This window comes from Rhipicephalus microplus, chromosome 2 (genome assembly GCF_043290135.1).
Source record: "Rhipicephalus microplus isolate Deutch F79 chromosome 2, USDA_Rmic, whole genome shotgun sequence".
In the NCBI taxonomy this organism is placed as follows: Eukaryota; Metazoa; Arthropoda; class Arachnida; order Ixodida; family Ixodidae; genus Rhipicephalus; species Rhipicephalus microplus.
The window spans coordinates 158,267,867-158,293,116 of record NC_134701.1 but is presented as its reverse complement, the minus strand read 5'-3'; the positions used below and the strand labels follow the sequence as shown (position 1 = coordinate 158,293,116).

At 47.3% G+C, this 25,250-nt stretch overlaps 1 protein-coding gene, 1 long non-coding RNA gene and 2 other non-coding genes across 5 annotated transcripts; 3 read left to right on the top strand and 1 right to left on the bottom strand.

The window, feature by feature from the left end:
• The first annotated feature begins 1,588 nt into the window (after nucleotides 1–1,588).
• LOC142796422 (uncharacterized) lies at nucleotides 1,589–15,969 on the top strand. 2 transcript variants are annotated; one of them, XR_012893830.1, is made up of 3 exons: nucleotides 1,589–1,850; nucleotides 11,575–11,999; nucleotides 15,691–15,969. It is a non-coding gene; the product is annotated as an uncharacterized LOC142796422 (long non-coding RNA). The 2 variants fall into 2 exon arrangements; XR_012893829.1 differs by lacking the exon at nucleotides 15,691–15,969 and having other exon boundaries at nucleotides 11,575–12,451.
• On the top strand, nucleotides 4,335–4,416 carry TRNAL-AAG (transfer RNA leucine (anticodon AAG)). The gene has a single exon. It is a non-coding gene; the product is annotated as a tRNA-Leu (tRNA).
• Nucleotides 7,066–7,147, top strand: TRNAL-AAG (transfer RNA leucine (anticodon AAG)). Its single transcript has one exon. It is a non-coding gene; the product is annotated as a tRNA-Leu (tRNA).
• LOC119182110 (uncharacterized) lies at nucleotides 11,286–18,656 on the bottom strand. The gene is made up of 4 exons (XM_075886957.1): nucleotides 18,500–18,656; nucleotides 14,721–14,938; nucleotides 13,184–13,467; nucleotides 11,286–11,984 (listed from the first exon to the last, which is right to left on the bottom strand). The coding sequence occupies exons 1-4, from the start codon at nucleotides 18,543–18,545 to the stop codon at nucleotides 11,555–11,557; spliced, it is 978 nt and encodes a 325-aa protein (XP_075743072.1). The 5' UTR covers nucleotides 18,546–18,656; the 3' UTR covers nucleotides 11,286–11,554.
• Between the last annotated feature and the right edge of the window lie 6,594 nt (nucleotides 18,657–25,250).

The window sequence follows — 25,250 nt, the reverse complement described above, 5'->3', positions numbered from 1 at the left end:
CCGTCGAGTTGATCGCGCCAGGCGGACTGCGGGCTGGCCTTGACCCAGATTGCCTTTTTCCGAGGCACGGACGTTGGACGAGGACTCGCTGGCATAACAATATGCAATTCATTTTTAGACTTCGCTGTTCACACACACCTAAAGAAGGTCCACCACTCTCCATTTTCGCCCTTCTCTATTTTTTTTTCTTCTTCTTACAGTTTCGTGCTACTAGTTACGACGCTACGCCAACTGGAATCACCTTTTAAGCGAAGTGACTCTTGATTTTTATTGTATAGGTCTACGGAAATGAAAGCACGAAAAACTTTATTTTTGCAAACAAATTTCTCTGTGAAAGTGACGCCCGCAATCCAGGGGGCTCCACCTTCACTGCGTTGCCGTTATCATCTGGCAAACTCTGTGGATCAGCTTGAGCTGTTCTTTAGGCTTCCAGAAATTGGTATTGGTGAAGTGTTTTTTGGCTGAATTTACGGAATCGCAAGACAACTTTTGCAACGAGTATCTAATAAGAAAATACGGCGTTTGTTTTTGTTGTGTAGCTGTCGATGCACAGCAAAGGCAGCAGTGTATTTCAGTGTGCCGGTAGCGTGGCAGAGTGGTCTCAGGCGCTTGTTTTAGGCATTAGTCTCTTCAGAGGCGTGGCTTCCACCGCTGCTATAATTTTTCTGTATTAAATGAGTGTTTTGTTATTCTCTGTTGTGTAGTTGAAGTCACAGCTAACAGAAGCCAGCGTTTTAAACGGGAGCAGTTTACTATAAATCTCAATGGAAAGAAGATGTATTTCTTAAAAATAAAGATGATCTCTGGTAAGCTCACCATCGAAATGGTTATGAAATAATACAGTGTAACGGCTATTTTTATATTTTAGTTTAATTACTACATTATTAACAGCTGGCCCTGGCCGAACTCAACACGATTCTTCACCACGTCAATAGATTTATTAATAATACCGATGTAACGGTCTTTCTTTTATAGTGTTCTTTCGCTTATTACTCTTGTACTTTAGTGCGTCACTGCTTCTTCGGTAGCGAAAACAGGCTCAAGTACATACTTCCAGCACCTACAGAAACACTCACAGACAAGTAGCCCCTGCCTGGGTTAAGAGCGATTTTCCATGGACAAAGAAACTGTCGCCCTCACATGACATTCGTCGCATATGTAGGTCAGTGTGGCTGGCGCGAATATCTCCACAGCTGTCGCTGCAGCTGCGAGTGTAAACAATCATAGTGTGCCACGGTGTGAAGAATGAATGCACACTGCGCCAGTGAGCGTTCATCGTTTTGTCTGAGAACCAACGTAGGAATCTGGAGAGTCTGTTACCTCAGCGCTTTAACTTATCAACCATAAAGTGGACGTTTGGGCTGACTAATGTGTATTATTATTGTTGTAAAAAGGCCCTCAAACAAGTACAGATGACTCAGAGAAAGGACAATCATGACACTTTCTCGCTCGCAGCTTTAGGTTTACTGAAAAAAAAAAGAAACGTGCGAATACCAACTTCGTTCCACAAAGAACGTGGCATGGGTCTTCTCTCCCAAGATAAAAGCGCGAGTGACTTTGTACAACGCAAAAAGCTTGCAGGTGCACGTTCGGGTGGCAGAGACTTATAAACAGTCTCGTATATATGCCATGCCGGCCTTAAACAGAGAAGTAGTTTGTGCACAATATTGTCCCTCAAGTATAGGCGAGTGCGGCGTGTCTGTCTGTCATGCTTACACGTGCTTCACGTTATCATCATCGTTCGAAAACGTCTCTTGGCTCCTTCCGATAACGCGATTCCGACAACGATTCCGAAAACGTGGAGGACTGCGGTTTGCTCTCGCTCGAGTCTCACCAACCTACATAGATGAGTATGCATGCTAGAGGCTATATATGCCGTCACCATCCTGTAAAATGAATGTGGGTGTTTATGTGACAAGGTCCACACTAATCTATATCACCATTCGCGTCACCTTGATATCTTGTGTCGAATATGCGAGCAAGAAAGGCGACGCACTCAAATTGCATGATTTTCTTTCTTGTCTGTCGGGCATGAAAATTGTTTGCTGTGGCAATAATTAGTAAACATTTTACTGTCTTCTGCGCTTTGTTAGCAGTGATTGGGTTGATTGACGATCAATGATAACCGAGGGGGAGGGGCTTGTACACAGCTTGTACACAGAAGGTGACTCGAAATTTCTGCAAGCAAGAAAAAGAAAACACTGCTGTCCTGGAATTTTTTTTTTTTTTGACATACTTCTCAAAGATCTAACATTCAACGCAGATAGCCCCAGTGACAAGTATGCCTTGATAATCAGCTCCAGCATGACAACTTGGGCCTGATTTACTTTCATCACAAAATTAAACGCAGCAATTACTTAACTATACGCGTAACTATATCTTGCGCAGAATTTAACAGCTGAGGCAAGCAAGCTTCACCTCAGCGTTTGAGGTATGAAGGCAAGCATGCGCTGTTCTTCAGTTTAAGCTGTTACTCTATTGGACTTGAGAAGCACAGTGAAAAGACAGTTAGAAATTGACACTCTGACATTTCTCCACAATTATGATGAGCCACTTCCCACGGCAGCCTATTTACGCAATGGCCGGTAGAAGTTTACAGGGCTCAGGACACAGCAAGACGCATTCAGGATCACTGGCTGAAGCTATTGGCTGTTTCTCGAGAGCATTCGAGATTTGTATTACGTTGGGCATAACAAAAGACCTTGGCTCTGAGCATGCGTTTTTTTTTTTAATCTCTCAGAGGTCAACGGTACGAGATACCTAGCTGCTGAGAACTAGTTGTCTGCAGCAGCATGCCCGATAAGTGGCACGCGTCATGCGGGGTGGCATGGCCTTGACTCGTTCATGAAAGCGTATACGCTTGGTCTGGTTGCCGCCTGATTGCGCGCACTATACAACGCATATTAGCAGGCATGAAATAAGTATAACAAAGGCCACTATGTCGTATATAGCAGTGTGTTAGAAAGACAATTGATTCTACGAAGAAAAAAAGGTACTCAGAAAACAAATGAAGTAATCGTGATTTTAGGTAACAGCCATTCCGTTTCGGATGTCGTTTTGAAGAGCATGCCAATAATGATCATCATCAAGACCACTACACAGATGTTCTGTTGAATGTTACATAACATCAAGAGTTGATGTAATCTTTTCATTGTATTTTTGTGTCCTTCCTTGAGCCGTGCCACTTTTCACCATTTCAAGCGATTGCGAGGTTGGTGAGCATACCCTATGTTTTAACCCGGGCCCGTTAGCCGCCTATCTCACAAGTTACTTCAAATGAAAGAAAGAAAATGCCTAGTTACGCTTTCGAATGCGGAGAGACCGTGTGTTCAGTGTAAACTAAGTATGAAATGACCTTGGAAAACGTTCCGCCAAAACGGAAGCATTGTTCAGAGGTTGATGCCCACTACTTATGTTTTAGAGGCATAAAACACTTGATTAGCTGGAGCATGGTCCGAGCCATTGGCGATAGAGATGGTTCCAGTTAAGTACCAACTGTGTCGATGTGATCGCACTTGTCGTGGTGGTGGAGTGGCTTTCATTTATCAGGCGTGCCATTGATTTATCTATTGCTGAGCCTTTACGGCCCATCCAATGTATTTATACGGCACCAATTTTCTCTGTCAGCACTCCATTGTATGCGAACGCCGAATGAAGGGATAGAACCTTCTGGTGGTCAGCGTTGCTTTTGGCGGTGAAAGCATGTCAGAGCAGCTTTACTTGCTAAAGCAAAAGGCTGAATGACTAAAAAGTTTCGATAAAGCAGTACGTTGAAGGGAACAAAAATATATTGAGAGCAGAGTAAGCAACAAAAGGGAAAGCAGAACTCGAGGAAATGGCCACATCCATAGCGGTAAGCTTGATTACCAGTAAATGCAAAGCCATAATTGCAGTGCGCAGGTTATTTACTTATTTTGACATTTATTTATTTATTTACTTTTAATCGACCAGTGATTAGCAATGGTTTTTGTCTAATTTTGATGGCTTATAGTTTATAGGAGTTTATAGAGTTTAGGACTTTCGTTAGAAAACTGTTCGCGGAAAAACAGACACCTTGTTGTTATATATGTCGTTTCATCGTTCGCACAGACATATCCGCTGTCCTTTGCGAGGTGGCTACCTTTCCTTAGGCATAATGTGCACGAGTTCTGTTTAACAAGATAATACACGTTGTGCATTGTTTAACGCCGCCCTCAGCCGAAACGCTATTCAACCTCGTTAAATCCAGGCGGCAGCCGAAGAGGGAGCATGGCTCACAGCTGGAAATAAAGTAGGTCGCCTATCGACTACATGCAGATAGAACCCGATTACGTGATTAGCACGGCAAAGTTGTCGGTAGCGTGGCCGAGCGGTCTAAGGCGCTGGTTTAAGGCACCAGTCTCTTCGGGGGCGTGGGTTCGAATCCCACCGCTGCCAAAGATTTTTTACTGTTATCTCATTTTATTTTCAACTTCAGGTAATATCTAAAATTTTTGCTTTCACCGCGTTTTCAGTAGTGCGCAGGACACCGTGGATATTATCTAAACTGGCGTCTTTTTTTCACGGCCGCTACCATAAGTATAATGCCATTGCAACTTTTCAGTCGTTTGCTCTCATCGACACACCGAAACAAAGAATTAAAATGAAAAGCGACCCTTTGCCGCTGTGAGGAGCACGTTGTCAACAAACAAATATATTGATGAGGAATGAGCCACCTGATGAATAATAATAATAATAATAATAATAATAATAATAATAATAATAATAATAATAATAATAATAATAATAATAATAATAATAATAATAATAATAATAATAATATAAAATAATAATAACAATAATATAATAAGAAAGTACAACATTAATATAGGTCCTTGCTTTTAGGACAATTTGCGGAAGAGGGGCTCCTGCCAACAAACTCCGATTACGAGTGTCAAATACTCGAGTATCATTAAAGGTTTATAATCTATCTATCTATCTATCTATCTATCTATCTATCTATCTATCTATCTATCTATCTATCTATCTATCTATCTATCTATCTATCTATCTATCTGTCTATCTGTCTATCTATCTATCTATCTATCTATCTATCTATCTATCTATCTATCTATCTATCTATCTATCTATCTATCTATCTATCTGCCCCACCGCGGTGGTCTAATGGCTAAGGTATACTCGGCTGCTGATCCGCAGGTCGCGGGATTGAATCCTGGGTGCGGCGGCTGCATTTCCGATGGAGACGGAAATGTTGTAGGCCCGGGTGCTCAGATTTGGGTGCACGTTAAAGAACCCTAGGTGGTCGAAATTTCCGGAGCCCTCCATTACGGCGTCTCTCTTTATCATATGGTCGTTTTGGGACGGTAAACCCAACATATCAATCAATCAATCAATCAATCGATCAATCAATCAATCAATCAATCAATCAATCAATCAAATCTATCTATCTATCTATCCATCGTATTAGGGCCCCGATGACTTAATAATCTTTGTGATAGCGACTTATAAAAAGTGTTTACAGAAATATATAAATTCATTGTCTGAATTTTATTTATCTATAACAATGAAAAAAAAATACCCAAAGCAACAAAACATTAGCTCGAAAGGAAAAGACGTTTGGGCATTCATACTGATAACAAAGCGTTATTTCTTGCGAGAACTGTCGGTAGCGTGGCCGAGCGGTCTAAGGCGCTGCTTTAAGGCATCAGTCTCTTCGGGGGCGTGGGTTCGAATCCCACCGCTGGCAAAGTACTTTTTTTTTCATGGCAATGCATATAATATTCACCGTAACAGCAATAAAAAAACTTTTTTGAGTAACAATGCAAACAGGGCCAATGCGTTCAGATGCTTCCATAATTATGATTATAGAAAATTTTGGTTTTATAGTATATTTAAGCTATTGTTCTTGAAATGCACTCAAGGGGCTTGCAGTGCGTTTCTGAGGAAAATATACAACAAAAAACACTATCAATAAGCAAGGTAGCGGAAACAGGAATACACAATTCGAGGAAAGTTTATAAAAGCCTGAACTGCATAAATATGTAAACATCGGTGGAGTGAATGCGATATAAAGTTTAATAAAAGCAAGATATAACGCCAATATAGATATATCTGCAAAAAAGCCATGTTGCTAAGCTAGTTTGTATGAGGTAATTTTAAGATATTGGCGTCACATATATACACCATATTTATTCGGACAGGTTGCGACATGTGACAGGGGCTTTCGTGGTCATGTATAAGTGTCATTGCATGGCGCATTCAACTTATGGTGATGTTCCCGATTTCAGTGTGCCTGTTTTAGGTGTTTTGAATTTACTAGGTTGTTTAAAAACAGCACAGACTTTACGACAGAACTATTTTTCGTAATATTGTTCAACCTCCTCGAAAGAAAAATAAGGATAAAGAAAGGAAAGACATTGCGCACATTTCCAATCACCGCTTTCCCGTATGTGACTCGGCGCCTATGTATGGAGCAGCGTTGCCGTGGCTATAGTTGTGCTCATGTCTGTGTTATTTCTTTTTTCGTTCCTCTTTTTATCCCTCTTCTTTCTTCGTAACCATGTCTACCCTTGATGAAAGCGCCAAGAAGTGCATTGCCCCTTCAGGTGGCAGTTGTCAGTTGGTTCCCGGCTTATTTCATCTGCGTCGTTGTATTTCCTATGTACACAATTCAGAGAGGTGAAAAATAATCATAACAAAAAAGGATTAACAACAAAGGAGAGACATGAAGCCGAAAGTGCTGCAGCGAGAAAAAAAAATTGAGGGGGATCAGGGGAGAGGAAGCGATTATTCGTAGGGTTATTGTTGTGGAGCGAATTGTTTCTTTCTTTCTTTTGTTTTATTCTCATGTCACGCCATTACCTATGCAACTAAATCCCCCCTATGCGACCACCGCGGCCGGACTAAACACGCTTTAGTAGGCTTGTTGAAATATGTTTTTTGTTATTCAACGGCTGCGTGCGGAGAGCTGCGAAGTATGTACGTTGCTTCTCAAGGCCTGAAACAAGGCGAGGGAAAAAGTAAAGCATGTATTCAAAACGGGAAGATCGATGCAATAATTAAAAGTGCGGCAGCATCTCCGCCATCGGTAGCGTGGCCGAGCGGTCCAAGGCGCTGGTTTAAGGCACCAGTCTCTTCGGGGGCGTGGGTTTGAATCCCACAGCTGCCACAACTCTTTTTTACTCTGTCAATGTTTCCTTTTTCGTAGCGTAAATCACTTAGACGTGAGTTGTCCGGAGAACGAAATTTACATATGTTTAACGACATCCCTCCGTGGACAGGCTACAATTATTCCCACAGATCTTTTACTGACTTCCGACCCCTCCTCCCCCTCGTTTACCACCGATCAAACGTGCGCCTCCAAGTGCATAAATGCAGTCGTGAGTGCCAGCGCTGCGTGGTACCATTCTTGCTTTCTGCAGTACAGAACAAAATTTTAGGCTCTGTAACACTAAAATGTCCCGTTCCATTACTTCTGCCGTTTGCCTCACTTTTATTTTCACACTTTTTTGTGGATATGTAGTCACCAGTCTCTTCTTCATAGATGAATACACCAATGTACTGAATTCATGAGGCGTGAGTCTGCGGATGGGTTGCTGTTGCATCGAAACCACATCTGCACCCATTCCACAAAGAGGCCGTGACACGGTCCCCAAACAATTCGGGGTTTACAGCTACAACTAGAAGTAGAGAGTAGGTTATGCCTATACATATGTGAAAAGTGGTCTCAAGCAGGACTTTGATGTGAGCGAGTGGGTACATTGTTAGGTGGAAAAAACCGCGCAAAAAAAATGAGGGCCCAGAAACTCAGCGCTCGTATGTGCGCTGTGTTTCCGGGTCCTCGTCTTCTCTGCGCTGTTTTTCTAATCTAACAATCAAAAGTGAGCCGTAAAAGATTATGGAGCTGTAAAGGCAGGGGCCTAGGCAGTCATTTTCTTTTTTGAGGGGGGCACAAGCTTTGTGTTGACGCCCTCTGGCTATGCCACTGCCTTTTATAAGTCAGTGACTACAAGCCCTCCCTACCATCGGCGACCGCCATTATTCTATAGCGTGTGTGCCATCATGTGAAGCAAGGAGGGGAGCCATCGCCTTTTACCAAAGTTTCAGCCGCTGCTAATTGTTCAATTTCAGTGCCGGGCAGAAGAGTGCTGAACTATCTCGATTGCACATGATGTAAAATGTAACAAAACACAAATGGTAAAAATATATTAATCGAATTACCTCTGAGGTTTTCAGGCCCTTTACTTGTTCAATATCAGTCGAGGACCTCGAGAGCGGCAGACATAAAGGTTAAATACGGTTATTTTTCAAACCGGTCCTCACTGCAGGTGCTGCGAAGTGGATAGTGAAATGGCAATCACATTTTTTTATTTGTTCTTCCGTAATCGAGTTCATCGTGGAATCAGTATCCGCCTGTTTAAGTATTCCGGATGACAAGGTCGGATATATCGGATACATCACAAAGTGCTCCCCGAATGATTAAACTAATATTGTTCACACTGAAAATGATGGCTTATATGATGCATACAACTCCGTACTTTGAGTAATGAGTATAATTACCTGTTGCTGTTTTAACTCGAACCATGGCGGACGTTTTTGCATCGCAGCACACGACTGTACAAATGTGAAGGGTAAGACTGAAAACCTGAGCTATCTCGGTCATAATCTTCCGAGGACGCCTGGACCTACTCTCAAGCTATCCTACCGAAACCTCGTGTACCCTCAGCTACAAGACGCATTCTTCTTGTGTTCTCCTAAATACGCACTGGTTACCAAATCTCTCGAAGTTTGAAGCTGTACGAAAGTCGACATCCATCTGCTTCTTGTCCGTTCAGTTTATTATATGTTGGCCTTCTTTCGGTTCCCTCCGAAAGCTCTCTGCGTCGAATGTGTCTTCGGCCTTCCACCCGTGTCGCAGGCGCTGCGAAATTTCTGCCCCACAGCTGGTTCTGCATGGAATCCGTGATCGGCCAGCCCAATTACGACCAAGCAACGATGTCACGTAATGACGTAATCCCTAGGACGTCATCCTACGTCACGTAACAGTAACCTCGCTATGACTTTATCTTCTGTGACATTGCAGTGGCGTCAATGTGACGTCATATTATGTGACGTTATGTTGACCTTACTATGAGTTAGTATTCTGTGACATCGCAGCAGCGTCACTGTGACGTCATCTTATGTGACATCGTAGTGGCGTCACAAAAATTTCCGTTGCACGGCGACATCGCAAAGTGATAATTTTGTGCATCTATGGTGCGACGACGACAGCTAGTCTTCGGTTTTGATGAAGGCATCTAAGGCTGTCAGCTTAAACACTTATACACAGTCACCTTCACACTGCAATGCTTCATGTAAGACCACGTCACTTCACAAGCCGTTCTAATAACAAGACGTATTTTCTACGTGATGTCCAATTTTGGTGTTCCTGGTTTGATTGGTAATATACGTGGTTAAATAGTTTTTAGAAACAAGCTAACTTTCTTATTTTCTTATTAGAGTTTTCGTACAATAAGTGCTGTGTGATATAGATTCATGCTATCTTTATGTTCCATTGAAACTAGTTTTCGCTGTATGAAGTTGAACAACGTTTGTTTACTAATATATTATTGTATAAGGTGTATTTCTACATAATTTTGTTTTGCACATAAGTGTAGTTACACACGCACGTTTCTGTCCTCGTTCGTGTCCCTCGAATATTGTTGTTCAGTCTTTAATATTTATTTACGTTACGTTCCCTAAGTATTAAATTTTATTATGTCTTGCGTAACTTTATTAGACCTGTATTTACAGTAACACCTCCCTCCTCCCCCTCACACGATGCTCTAGAAAGCGGAACATTATATGAACGGGTGAATGATTGAGGATTATGGAGCCCGCATGAAGAAATGTATACGTGCAGAAAAGAAATATACCCGGTGAAATGTCGTTCGATATGTCATTAATTCTTAAGAAATATCTTGGGCCTTTTCGTATCACAAAGTTGCTATTTTCTTGCTGCCTTTAGGACAAAGCAAGTGAAAAACAGAGAGATAGAGATAGAGAGAGAGAGTACATGTCCGCTTATAAGAAAATGTTCTCTGCCTAAAATTCTTTTAGGCCCATTCGGCAATGGGTTGCTTAGTTGGTTGGGTAAAACTTTATTGCGAGACGCGACTAGCATATAGTGGGCTTTTCACATGTGTGATAAATTTTTACTCGCTTGGTCGTATGAGAGCAGCTAACGTGGTTGGTTGCACATGATCAACAGCGGCTAACTTGTAAATGATGACATAAATTGAGGGGGGTTTGGCTTATGGCGTCTAGTGTTGTATATGCACTTTTACAACAACAATATCGTCTTCATTAAAGCTAAGATTTGGAGTTTTGTATATTATTTGTTTTTTAATTTTGAGAGGTTCTGCAAATGTGTGCAGCGAATGTTTGTGACCTAAGTGGGCTATAGGAAAAGAAGAAAAAATAAAAGAATAAAAAATCAAAGCACTAGAGCATAGTAAATAAAAGGCTATATATAAAAATAGCAAAGTCATAAAAAAAGAAGTAAATCGAAAAAAATAGTACAAAATGTGATATACTACGGCATGTGCTGCCTTTCAGAGAGGCTGTATAATGGATGCACCGAATTAATTATGACCACCCAATGTACGTCAGTGAAATAGCCTTCCAACGTAGCCGCAGTGCGGACGTCGATGCTGGGAATCGAACCAGCGACCATGCTTTCCACCAAAAAAATGCCTTAGTTCAAGCGTCATGCGCGGTTTTCGGCTCTTGTCAATCTGTACTACTGCCATCACGTGCTCAAGGTGGCTCATCGCAAAAACCATGTCTGATTAGTGTAATTATATTTCTGTCAGCAAGCCAATTCTTAAAAATTGAAAAGAAAACAAAAATATTGTAACGATCGAGACATAATCATAATACTATTGAAAATATACTCAAGTGTTTTAATTGCGCATCACTTTCGTTCGCTAAATAAATTACTTTATTATTATTAATCTTTCTATTGGGGCTAGTATGCCCTACGACAAATAAAATACTCCAAATAGCGGGATGCGCGTTTCCATTCGTTTCCAAACTATCCTTTTTCTGTGTATTTCCTTTCCTAATTCATTCTACATTCGCGTAATGAAAACTTGACTTTGATATGGCATCACTCTATTGCTTTTTTTTTCTGTGCAATGTACTGAATAAGACTACTTGCGCATTGAATCTTGCTGAGTTAGTGAGCGAAAAAATACCACTGTGAATGAGACGCATGCCAACCCCTAGGTCACAAGAGCTATCATTAGAAAATTTCAAGATAGCAGTTCACTTAGTACGTGCTTTTATTGTATCACTTATTTCAGCAGTAAATCACTGGCATCTGGGTGGGCAGGGCCCGGTTGTTGTGAGTTTTACTAACGCACTTGACTTCTCCAAGCTAACTGGTTTTTATGCGTGGTGCATCCGGTACATTGTTCTTTATTTTGTGCTAAACAGAACTACAACGAGTTACATTGAGTGCTCTCTGCGAACTAGTACGCCTGTTTCTGAATTCGGTAATTCTAGCCTACCATTACTTGAAAATCTATATTTATTATTGCGTTTCTCTTTCAGAACTCCTGACTGGAGCGCCCTCATAAATCACACGATCGGAAACACGACGTGCTCGCGTGCGTCCGGCTAAATTTTCTTCTTTCTTGCTTTCGGGAGGCGCAGCGATCCTCGCCGCGTCTTGTCTCGTGAGGCGCGCGATCCGCCTGGCGTTCATGCGGGGCAGCCTGCGGTGGCGCTGTGCCGAAGTCTTGCGCAAGCACAGCTCGAGCAGAAAGACGGTGAGCGAGAGGGCCGCCATGATCGCCCAGAGGGAGAAGATGGCCGCCATGTCGTCGTAACGGAGCACCTTGAACGACAGCTCGCCGGCCTGCGAGCTGCCCGCCTGCTGCATGGCCTGGCAGTGGAACCACTCCTGCATGCCGTCGCCCTCCCACTTGAGGTTCAGGCCGGACTCCATGATGGATGTAATTCTGCTGGCACAGAGAGTGAGGGCTGTTAGTATTGTTTGATAAGAAAACCCACAGCAGACAGGACGTAGGCGATGGAATCGGGGTTTGGAGACGGGGAGAACGAAATGGGTCACGAATGATCAGAAGAAATTATATAGATCATTGATAAGGAATGAAACATCAATGAGCGCATTGTAGAAACAGAAGCAGCCTAAACAAAAAGCGAAAACAAAAACAAACAAAATCAAATACTGAAGAAATTAAGCAGTGGGAAGGATTCTTACCTAGGAAATAAGCTGATAAAAAAGGAAATTTTTTTAGGCTGGTAAAATATTTTTGTATAACTACACAGTCATTGCTGCATCATATAAAAGGATAATTATAAGGCAGATGTTGAGATTCAATTAACTTTGTTGTAAGTATCATGTCTTAAACATTTCACATTTTGGCCTCGTTGTATAAAAAGAGCTTTGGAAAACCCACCTCAACTCTGAAGGTTATGCATTTCGCTGCTACCGATTAAGATAATACGGCGTCACAGTATGCGAACCAAGAGCGAGCTTGTATGGAAACGCCAATGCCGCTGTGGATATTTCGTGCCTCCACTAAATATCCTGTGTTTGTGACGAGAACGAATTCTGCGGGTAAACTATAGGACGAGCTTGTGACAGGAAACCAATATGAACAATACAGCGACACTGCGGAGCATGGCCGTCGAACTAAGAACTGCGGGAGGAATGTGTGGGCTTTTACGAATGCATCATCGTAAACTGGAGAACACTGGCGTGCTTGGATGCAGGTGTGCTATAAAAAACCCGGCGTGCCGAAAAACTATTTCGGAGTCCACCGCAACGGCGGGCCTCATAATAGTATCGGGGTATTGGCCTACAAAACACACACACACACACACACACACACGCACACACACACACACACACACACACACACGCGCGCGCGCGCGCGCAGGTCATCAAGTTACACTACTGGTGCATAATAATGATCATGCATGTTGGTTTTAGAGTAGAATATGTCTATTCATTTTGGATGTGTATGCGATCAGATTAGAAAATTCCAATACATTCGATGATGTTCTGATTCATTCGGGCGTCGCTTTCGTCTAGTGGTAACACGTGCGTTATCCTGCGAAACCAAGGAGCAGATAAAGAGAGAGATGCCCAATTACGCTCATGAATACCTACAGAACGAGAGCGAATACGTACTTAGCGTGGATCCTGCGCTCCAGTCCGGGAGGTAAGCGCTTCGAGTGAGCCACCGTGAAGAAGCGAGAGAAGAGTACCTCCGGCGCCACGTACAGCTTGCCTCCGCTCAATCGGCACTGCTTGGCCAACATGTGCATGGTGACATAATGGTCGCTCACGATGACCGCACGGCCGCTGTACAGTTGTTCCATGGCTGTTGGGGAGTACATGTCGGCGATGGGCACGAAACCATCGTGTCTATGTACCTGGCGGGTCAGGTCTCGCAGTGATGGTCTCTCGGATGTCTGCGAGCCAGCAACAAGGGCAAAGCAAGTTGTCACCTAAAGGCGCGTACGTGTTGCCAGGGAAATAGAGGCACGTCATGCACCTACGCCAGGTGGGCACTAATGAACGAATGTAGACAATGGTGATTACAGTCCATACAGCTTGATTAATCTACTCTAAACAAGTCCAAGTACTTTTCTACGCTTTTCACGTTGGCTTTAAAAATACAATGTGCGCTTAGAGATGTGTCTAGTCATCGCAAATACTTACTTCAAAGTACACCTTCTTCTGACAAACCGTGTACACATAGCGAAAATCTTATTGCCTGCACTACGATGCATAGTAATAAGGGCTGCAGCGCGAGCACGAATCGCCCAAATCGCCATTCTTCTTTACTACGATGCATGTCAAGCCAACGTACACACTAACGACAACAAAAAATGACGCTTATTTTTTGGCATCTTCCACGGAGATATATTTTCTTCCTCGATAACAGCATCCGAACCTTGGAATAAATGAACGATCAGAGACCCCCCCCACCCCCCCCCCCTTTTTTTGCAGCTTGACTGTTATCCAAATTTTGCTAACTTGAGTCACCATTTTCATCATGAACCTGACTACGCCCACTGCAGGGCAGAGGTCTATCCCATGTCCTGCTTACCGACACCGTCCTGTACTTTCTGCTGCCACGTTACGCCTATACGAGCTTTATAATCTCATCTCTCCACGTATTTTCTGCCGTCCCTTCACGCCTATGCCTTGTATTAGAATCTAGCCGTAATCTCAAGTGTTAAGGCGAGTTTTCTCGTTGCCTTCGGGGTTACCCATTTTTCCCGAGAACCTAAAGGCACGCACAATGTTAGGCGTATGAAGTTTACGAAAAAAAAAGAAAGGCTGATAAAGTGCTGAACCAAGACAATGTTGTACATATAAGAAGAAAGGCAACATTATTACACGGTCAATCATCACATACCCAAGAAGCCAACATATACGCAACCGCTGGAAGCTTGCAAACAAGTCCATGTGCTATTAGATGGACTCGGCTCGCAGCAGGTTGTATTATAATTTTTGAAGGGTGGGGAGGTCATTGGAATCTAAATTATTGAAATAATACGCAATCACTGGAGATTCTTGAATGGCATCGCTTAAAGTTAAAATAGCATTATAGCATTCAGAGAATGCCATTTTATAGTACTGACAGTATACGTTTAAGAGAAGCTTTCGTATAACTGAAGCGGTGATACAGGTGGTACGGGAGGTTAGATGAACTCACCCGTATGTAAGTTTCGTACACGGTGTGTCTCCACACCATAGGTCTTATGGCTGGTCGGTACACTACTTCGTCGGCAGAACGAAACCGCGGTGGCTCTGTCTTGATGGCCATGCTGGCTTTGAGTTGTCCCGCAAAACCATTGGTCAGCACGAGAACGGTCAGCCACCAGATCGAGTAGAGGAGACGACCACAGTGGCTTGTCGTCTTTGCCGTGTGTCCTGTGTTGTAACCAAGCTTCTTTCAGGTTGACTCATTTAAAGGGGCCCTGCAACACGTTTTCTGCATGGTCAGAAAACACGCTGCCTTTCGGTAGTAGAGGCTCGTTACATCACTCGAGCCAAATAATATACCACAACACGCGGCCTGGAATTCACAATAAATTACCAAAGTCAGCTAAAAAGTGCTTTATCTTCTCTCGACAAATGGCAAAATAATCCCAAAAATCACACGTATTAACCCTCTACCAGCCATTGGCTGATTTAACCATGGCGCGATCGCTCGTTACAGAGATCGCCGCGGGATGCTGCGACTTGTCCACGCGTGTGAGCGCGATCACACCATAAAAGCGGCGCATTCAAAAAAAAAAAGAAGAAAAAGTGCTCAAGGCCACGAGGCGCGTGTGACGTTTTTCTGTCGCCCTGCCATCCCTCCCTGCTTAGATTCCAGCGCACTCGTTGGGACGACAGAAGAGAAATTGCAATTGCAGCATGCGAGAAACCTTTTTGACTCCACTCAGACTGGACGGATTCTTAAAATTTTTGCGGCGTTGAATTCGTGAAGCGATAACCTTTTCCAGTGAATTCGTTACATGGTTACTTGGAAAAAAGCGTTTGAGTGTCCCCTTTAAGGTACATTAACTATATAGTACATCTTATAAACTACAGTCTCACGCGTAGAAGCCACACGCTCTATTGTTCACTCGAATAAGACAATCGGAATGGAATGGAATGAAAAAAAAACTTTATTTCAGTCTTGCAGGACGCGCTTAGCGCGTAGCGGGCGTCTCCCACGTAGGGACCAACACGGAGTACCTGGCGGCGGCTTCGTTGGCCTGCTGGACGGCCCATTGCTGGTCGGCGAGAAGTGAGCTCCTGAGGGACCTCTCCCACTTGCTTGAGGTAGAATTGGGAGGAGTTGTTCTACACTCCCTGAGCATGTGTGCGAGTGTCGCTGTGTGTGCACGTGATGGGCATGTGTCGCTGGGGTATGCATCGGGATAATAAACGTGAAGCGTGGCAAGGTTTGGGTACGTGTGTGTCTGTAATAGGCGTAGGGTTAATGCCTGCGGTCGGTTAAGTTTCGGATGTGGGGGTGGAAAAATGCGGCGTCCAAGATAAAAGTGCTTTGTAATTTCGTTGTACGTGATTGGTGCATCCCGATTGGTATCTAACCCAGCAAGAAGGGGTTGCCCTGTGGCAGTGCGGTCGGTAAGTGCGCGCGCTGCATCATGGGCGATCTCGTTGAGGTTGGATAGGGCACCCGGGACCTGGCCGAGATGGGCGGGGAACCAGATGACAGTGTGGTGCTTCAGGACACTCCGGTCCGCTTTGCGCAGGATACGTAACGCCTGGTCGGAGATGACTCCGCGTTCGAAGGCTTTGATGGCCGGCCTGGAGTCGCTATAGATGAATTACCGTTTGCTGTCGAGCATAGCAATAGCTATAGCAACTTGCTCCGCTACTTCGGGGTTTCGGGTGAGGATTGTGGCAGAGTTAAGAGTCTGCTGCGCGGATGATACTGCGACCGGGGCGAAGGCTTGGTTGTTGCGATAGGCAGCGGCGTCCTCGAACGAGACGTTGTCCGCTTCCATGTCTATGCGCTTGAGAATGGCGGTCGCCCGCGCAAGGGGCCTGCCTCTGTAGTGTTCGGGGTGTACATTTCGTGGAATGGGAGTGATCGTGATAAGGTCACGGATTCGACGGGGAATTAGAGTCAACTAGGGGGGTCCCTGGCCCTCGAGGAGAAGAAGCCGAGCTCGCGCAGAATATGGCGGCCCGCCTTGGTGGTGATGAGTCGGTTCCTGAGCTTCGGTGATCTCTTCTAGCGTTTTAAGTACGCCAAGCTCGAGGTGTTTGTACGTTGGATTGGTGATAGGGAGGCCAAGGGCTCGTTTGACCACCTTGCGAATAAGCGCATTGGGTTGATCGCGCTCAGCACGTAGCCATTTGTGTATAGCGGCAACATGGGTAAAATGTCACAAAACAAACGCATGTACTAGACGCAGCAGGTTGTCTTCTTTGAGGCCATGGTGCCTGTTGGCTACTCTACGTGCGATTCGTATGGCATTCTCAGTCTTAGTCCTGAGCTTGTGTACTGCTTGGGTGTTGGTTCCGCGGTACTCTATCATCATGCCGAGGACCTTGATGGTGTCTAACCTAGGTACAGTACGACCATCTCTGGTGTGGAGGGTGGTATTGCGTTCCGCCGGTGGTTTCCACCCTTTGGGATTGGCACCCCGGCGTTTGGGCAAATATATCAACAGCTTTCACTTCGCAGGTGAGCACCTGAGACCGGTATGGTCAAGGTAAGACTCGGCGGTGTCGACAGCCTCTTTCAAGGCGGACTCAATGAAGCCATGCGACCCTGCGGAGCACCATATCGTTACATCATCCGCATAGATAGTGTGATTTAGCCCGCCGATTTTCGAAAGTCGTTCGGAAAGCCCGATCATCACGAGGTTGAAGAGCGTGGGCGAAAGGACGGATCCCTGAGGAGTGCCCCGCTGTCTGAGCTCCACTTCTTTCGACACTAGATCTCCTACGTGGAGGACGGCTCTGCGTCGAGTGAGAAAAGAGCGGATAAAGTAGTAAAATCGATGACCTAGGCCGAGGGCTGTGATCGCTTTCAAGATTGACGAGTGCGTTATTGTATCGAAGGCCTTTTCTGAATCGAGACCAAATATTGCATGAGTGTCCCGAGTGTTTGCGCCGTCTAGAATTTGATGCTTTAGGAGTAACATGGCCTCTTGAGAGGAAAGCCTGGTCGGAAGCCAATCATGTGATGCGGGATGCAGTCGTTATCTTCGAGGTAACGTCCAACCTTGTTGAGGATGACGTGCTCAGCCACTTTGCCCACGCACGACGTGAGAGATATGGGATGTAGGTCAATCGGACGTGTTTTTTTTCTATATCTGTTTATATCACTGGGCTGTGTTGATGGACCCCGCCTCCCGAAGCTTTCCAGTCTGCAAGCAGCTGTCCGCTCTGCTGGTTGTTGTTCCTTGTGTTGCCTGCGCGCGTAAAACACGTGACGGGTCCACCGCGTTGGCAATCTTTCGAAGGCATGTGCGCAGCGCAGGTTTCATAACAGTACGACTACAGCAGCCACGGTTCCTCAACAAGCATGCATGTGATGGAGTCACGGGAACCGGAAGTAGATGGTGTTTCAAGCAGCGCGTTAACGATGACGTATGCCACGCGAGGTTGGGAGGGGCGCTCGGTGAGAGGGTGAAGCGGCGTGGGAGAGGTTACTAGTGGAGGGAAGCGCAGGAGAGAGTGAAAGGTGTGGTCCTCACGGTTTTGATAATCAAACGCGTCTAACGTCGCTATTACTGCACCGTTTCAAACGAATTCTCACGGCTCCGTGTTCGGCGAGCACTCGTGCTCAATTTCTCCACAACAACTTAATTTCAACCTCTGGGTGGTTTACGGGCCCTTTAACAACCACGCGGGGACCGGGTGCGTATGCGTGAAGATATGCCTTCAGACATGAAGCATTATAACCCTTGAGGGCCAAGAAAGCTCCCCAATTTCCGAATTCTAAGGTACGTGCATACACACCTTCGTAGGTAAAAGAACGCAAGATGTCCCACGCATTCTCATACATTTCCCACACGAAGCGGCCGCCAGTGCGAGGTCTTCGCTTCTCGACGAACGCGAGAGCCGCGGACACCACCGGAATTGTGGCGAGGAGGACTAACCATACCTGCAAGAGAGGCGTCACAGAACACGTTGGTCCCCTAAAGTGTAAAACGCCTGACCACACGTAGGCGCTGCAGCACGCCAGCGCGTGCCTTTCTGACGCGGTGCCGGGCCCTCTACCTAAGAGAAGGCGCGCAGCTTCGAGTAGCCGTGCACCTTCTCCCTCCCCATAGGTAGAGTGCCGGCGCTATGTGCTAACGCGCGGCAGCGCGTACGTCTGGTTAGGAAAAATTACCAAGGCGCGCACTTTCAGAGTGTGACAAGTGAGGTAAATCGCTTTGGAACAGCCAAGTTACATTATCAATTGTCGGGGCGTAGTCAGGAGTTTATTGCAAGCTAGTCTCCGACGGAACTATGCACTTGTACACACGTCTCTGCTTGTATGAGTGAATGTTACCTGCACATCATGTTTTCTTAACACTACAGATATTTAAATCCAATTCCCTCAGGGTGCTGTCACTTTGTTGGTTAACGGTAGTTCAGTATACACGTAACAGAGGGGTCTTTTTCCATGTATACAAAACGTGATTTGTTGCGATATTGCTGTGATAATTTGGCGATAAATATCTCGAATAACATGAAAACTTCCCTATTGTAAACTGAGGGTGTGCCATAATTGCTGTTCGAGTCTGGCAGGTAGTCCAGGTGGAAAAGTTTCTGATATAAGGAATCCTCTCTCCACCAATCACAAGCCTTTATACAATGAATGTTTTCTCTATCTCTATGCCATAAGTATTGTCATTCACATCTACTTTTTAATGCAAATAACTTCTTTCAAATCGAAGATTTAGAAGCTGATTGACAAATATTGGTAACTACTCGCAGCTTTGTCGTTCTAGCCAGGGCATAGAACTTTTTAAATTTAGGTGGAATTCGTGTGCGAACACGACCCGAGCCTTGTTTTCACAGGATTGTTATAAAAATTCCATGGTCTACTAAAGGAAATACCCGATACATACGCTAGCGAAACTCACCACCCAAAAACTCCGGGCAGGAGGCTACTCAGCAAAATTGAAACGTGCGAGCCTCTTGTTAATCACAAGCTGGAGTTTATCGAAGTGCATTTCGTATACGTTGTAGCCTTTGATTTACCTTTCACCTGTTTTAAGAGATGCAGGCTTCATATTTGAACTTTGTGTTGGGTAACGTTAGAATAAAGGACGTAAAAACACACAGATAGATGAATAACCTTATTTGATCCAGTTCTTTAGGGACGGAGTCCACTCCTAAGTGGCAGCCAGTAGCTTTTGGGCCATGGTGGCGTTGCCGACTTGCTTGACTGCTCAGATATACTCTTCAGAATTCGAGCTAAACACTACAGCCTCCCACTGCTTATCATTGTCTGTTCTGCAGCCCTGTCGAAACACATGAGAGCAAGCCCACAGCCTCAGGTCTGTTCGTTCCTTCTACAACTGCCATTTTCCGTCGTTTGTTGTAAAAAATGAGCCCGGACGGATCAACTCGAACACGTGACACCGGAAGGGAAGAAGCGAAAGCCGAGGACACAGAGCTGGCGAGGGACGGCAAAACAGATAGTTCGCCATGACCACCGAACAAAGTCACGTTTCCTCTTACGGTTTGGGAGCCAGTCGTTTCGTAACATTTGGTGCCACGAAACCCCGGACTGCCCCTCGAGAAACGCCTTCACGTCACGGACATGGCGAACTCGGAAGAGCTGCGGAGGAAGTGAGGTGCACTCAGGGCTGGCGTCATGCGAGCCCTAACCCAGCTGACGGATCTTCTGCAGCAAAGGGATCATGACCTCTCGGAAGTTCAAGTACATCTTGACTACCTCAAGGACAAGGAGCTTATATTGTCAATACTGAACGACGCAATTCTTCCGCTAACAGTTGAAGATGATGTTGACTGCGAAATCGGAACGGCGCAGGAATATAGCGACAAGATCAGCTACGCCATCGCGCGCGTGAAGTACTGGTTGCAAGGTTGTCAGCAAGCTACGACGACGCATGCTGCAAGTTTCGGATCAGGATCGAGTAACACAGACCTCCCGAGATTCGTCGATGTGCCGGACACGTCACAGATCGGTTGTACTGCCCAGGTTATAGATACCTATCTTCGACGGCAACCTGCGCGACTGAAAGGCCTTTTGGGATCTTTACGACGCCACGATCCACCAAAACCTCGACCTACCACGCACGCGAAAATTCAATTATTTGCTTACGTACTTAACTGGCAGCGCTAAACGGTCGATCAAAGGAATCCGGTCAGCCGAACAGAATTATGACATCTCTATTAAAACGCTCACGGATCGGTACGGACGGCGAGATCTCCTCATCAATGAGCACATGGATAATCTTTTGGCATTGACTCCTGTGAAGAGGTTGTAAGAAGTTGCTAAACTTCGCATACTTCACGACAATGTGCTGTTCTGAGTGAGCCCGTCAGAAGGCCTCGGCGTGTCTCCGGATCAATGCATTGGTATTCTGAATCGGATCATGATGCGCTGCTTGCCGGACGATCTTGCTATCATGTACCAACAGAGGATGAAAGAGGATTACTGCGTCAATAATAGGACGGCGACTTCCGAACACAGCCTGCGCCGAGCGAAGAACCTGTTGACATTTCTTCGCATCCAAGTAGAAGTGCGGAAGGCAGGTCACCAGCAGCCACGTCACCGCTTCTACGAAGGTGAAGATAGCATGGCGACAGAAAGCCCAGACGGCACGGAATTCATTCAATCAGGTTCAGCTATTACTGGTTTCACTGCATCGATCAATCAAGTCTGACCACTTTGCAACAGCCAAGAGCACAGCATTATGTCGTGCACTACGAATCTGTCAGCGGATGAAAAGTGAGTAAGGCTACGGAATAACAACTGCTGTTTTCGCTGCGGTACTCGCAACCAGATCGCAAGGACATGCAAAAAGGCCTTCAGTCTCACGTGTGGCGCTTGCCGTCACTGCCACCTGACCATTGTGGTGTACACGTATCCCGAAGGAGTACGGCCACCAGCGTGGGTCCGGTCTTAGCGAGCCGCAGGGCACGCGTCAACCGTCGCCGTGGCGGGAAACACGATACTGCTCAAGTCGCAACACTTTATTGTGGCAACACCAAACGCAGTACAGCCCGTTGCAAATAGGCGCGGCGGGAAAGCAAGTAGGCTTATCCACGCCACGGGCACAAAGTACTACACAGGGGTGCCACGAGCACGTCTCCGCGGTAAAGCCGATCCACGGAGACACCGGAGCAAAGGCCCGGTTGCTCGAGCGAGGGCAAAGGCGCTCGCGTTGGCTTCGAAGGGAGACGGGTCGGCGTAGCGAGGCCACGCACTAGGACACCGTACCGCCCTTCGGCCGTGCGTACGCAGCGGGGCAAACAGCGGGTGAGCGTTCGCCTTGGGCGCGAGGCGCCGTCAGCGAAGTCCGACGAGCCCCCGACTGACGGGAGTCGACGGACGAAAAGATAGCGTGGCTCACCGTTTGCTGTCCCGGAGAGTATCTGACCGCCCCCGACGCAGCGCGCGAAAACCTCTCTTGGGAGTCCCCGCGCGCGGCGCCACCGTCAACATCCGCTACCGGGTGAGGGAGTTAAACGTCACTCCGCTCTCCCACCACGGCAGACAGCGAAGGAGGGCAGACATGTCGGGACATGAGAACGGCAGAAAAGGCGGCAAAGCCCGCGCAAAGGCAGCGGGCTAGCCTCAATTCCCACATCCCCCTCTCCTAAATTTGCCCTTTACCGGTCCGCAAAAGGCAGCCGGACGTCACCCATGCAGTTAAAATGACACTGCTATGAGCGACAGCTAACCTCAGTCCAGCCCTGTTACTGCTGCTAAAAAAAGATCACAGATGAGAAACAAACCATAAATAACGAAGTAACCACATGGCACTATACAAATAACTGCGGAAGGGAGCACAGAAACGTGGCAGTAGTGTTCGTGGTGCTGAAGGGGGATAGCGTCCACTGCGCGGAGGTGCGGAAAGGCGTGACAGTGTCCGCTGGGTGCGATGCCCGAGTGCGAGGTCAGAGGTACCGGAAGGGGGCTCACTGATGGCTCGTTGCTGCTCTTGATAAGCCGCGAGTCCGACGAAAGCCGCTTCGGTTGTTCGGGGCCGCCCCGCATTTCTGGCTCGATGACGGAGCTGGACGTTGCGGGAAGCCGGGCCTCTCCAGTGGTCAGGGAGGCCGAACCCGAATTGGCTGCGAGGCGCCCTGGCGTTGGCCAGCAGCATATAGCTGCTTTCAGCTGGCCACGCGCAGGAGCCATGGTGGGAACGGCAGCAGGGCTTCTTCGACGGCGGCCGAGAGCAGAGCACAGCCAGACAGTCTGATGTCAATGGGTCAATGACCCCCCAGCACCTCCAGCGTCCGCATCGATGGGGGGAAGCCATCACGCACTCTTCGCGGGCTCGCACTGAAGCGTCACGCACTTACACACGCACACACACCGCCGACAGCTGCGCGAGCGTAGGCGCAAAGCCCTTCGTCTCTCTCCCTCCCGGCAAGCACCGACACTCAAGGTCACGCACAGCTCCCTTCGCGGTAGACGAAACGAACACGACAAAAACTAAACAGCGCAAGAACGACACTTAACATCTGGCAACAACATAAAACACAAATAACACTTAATATTAGACAAAAACATAAAATACACATGAACACTTCAAAAAAAAAAAGAAACACTGGCAGCAGACAGGGCGGGGTCAACTTCTTTACGAGAAAAGGCCGTAAAGAAGCTAACCTATACTGAGGCTAGACAGTAAACTGAGGGCCTTCGGTTGCGGAGAAGTCCGCCGTCCGGCGCGAAATCACAAAGGTGACCGCTTCCTCAGATTATACCGGTGCGGGGTCCGAATGCGGTCCGCCGCTCCGGGTGTGCCCGTTGCTTGCGCGAAGTGCCGCAGGGCACTGGCGCAAGCTCGTCAGACCATGACAAAGGGCTTCAGGTCTGCGATGTGGGCACGGCTGAGTTTTCCCAAAGGGGATCTTTCAGCTAGTACGCGCCACGGACGCTCACTGACAATCGGTTCATAAGACCGGGCGGCTTTCCAACCCTTGGCTCAACCGTTTGTCAGACGTGGCAGGCACGGAATAGCGATAAAAGCCACGCTTCGTGCCGGGCCAGGTCACAACATTGCTCAGTTTGCAAAAACTTTCGAGCCACTCAGGTGACCGGCCATGGGTTCGTCGTGAGAGGATCGCAACAGTGCGGCTCTCAGACTTTTTGGGCATAACCACCTCAAACGGGTCTATGGACTCGTCGTCAGTGGCTATATATTTCAGCAGGAGCCCGTCATGGTCCAGCAAAATGAATCCGCCGGGGACTCAGCGACACACGCTGTTTCAGCCCCCTAATCGCGCCCGCCGCAGAACAAGCAGCGTAACGGCGCTCCGCGCCTCGTCAAGACGGTTTAACGGCGCCCGCCGCAAAGCAAGCAGCGTATACGGCGCTCCGTCCCTCCGAGACTCGAAACGGATCCCTCTGCTGAGCCTTCAGTAGCTCTTCGCTGCCGAAAGCAATTCCCATTCTCCCAAATGGGGGAGTCTGGTATCGCGCCCACTCAGGACCGCAGCAACCGCCGCGTGAGTCGGCGTTACGGGTTCACTCTCGGCCTCGTGGCCTTCGGAAAGCTCCCCCGCTCGGCCGCTTCGCGGTGCGCCGCTTACCTGGTTAGCAGCTAAGGTTTGTCCGCATGGGGACTCACCCTTCTCGCCGAATGGCGGCGAAGCTGCTGTTTCGCCCCCGACGCTTGCATGTGCTAAGGCACCGCGAGCGGCCGTCGCACCGAAATCCAGGTTCTCGGCAGACAACAAGGGGCACGAGATAGCGCGTCAGCTACCACGTAGGAGTGTATTCACCACAAAAAGGGGTGACGACACAGGCGAGCGCCGAAGGGCGCCCGTCGATAGAGGCGGTGGCCTCTTGGTGCAACGCGGCATGCCACGAAGCAGACATAACGTTCGGGTAGGGCAAGAGGCCCATTCCGAAGCGACGCGCCATCTCCAAAGGGAGCGGCTAGGCGCCTCGTGTCGTCACCGCAATAGGGGGTGCCGACACGGACGGGCGTCGGAGGCGCTTGTGCGTAACGTTCGGGTAGGGCAAGAGGCCCATTCCGAAGCGACGCGCCATCTCCAAAGGGAGCGGCTAGGCGCCTCGTGTCGTCACCGCAATAGGGGGTGCCGACACGGACGGGCGTCGGAGGCGCTTGTGCGTAACGTTCGGGTAGGGCAAGAGGCCCATTCCGAAGCGACGCGCCATCTCCAAAGGGAGCGGCTAGGCGCCTCGTGTCGTCACCGCAATAGGGGGTGCCGACACAGACGGGTGCAGAAGGGTTCCCATCAATAGAGGCAATGGCCTCCGTGTGCAACGCGGCATCCGCTAAAAAGGGACAGCGGACAAAAGTCCCGCGAAGCAGCCATGTTGCGACGAGCCCGAATCGCGCAGGCGAACTGACTCGCTAAGAGCAATCAAAAGCTAGAGCTTTTGATACCGCGTTGGGCGCCAGTGTGGTGTACACGTATCCCGAAGGAGTACGGCCACCAGCGTGGGTCCGGTCTTAGCGAGCCGCAGGGCACGCGTTAACCGTCGCCGTGGCGGGAAACACGATACTGCTCAAGTCGCAACACTTTATTGTGGCAACACCAAACG

Bases quoted from the DNA above. Each gene is read 5' to 3' on its own strand.
- LOC119182110 (XM_075886957.1), bottom strand. From the start codon at position 18,545: ATGTATGAGAATGCGTGGGACATCTTGCGTTCTTTTACCTACGAAG. The intron at 13,468-14,720 runs GTGAGTTCATCT...GCTGGCTCGCAG, and splicing joins TGTACGAAACTTACATACGG to ACATCCGAGAGACCATCACT. The intron at 11,985-13,183 runs GTACGTATTCGC...CTGTGCCAGCAG, and splicing joins GAGCGCAGGATCCACGCTAA to AATTACATCCATCATGGAGT.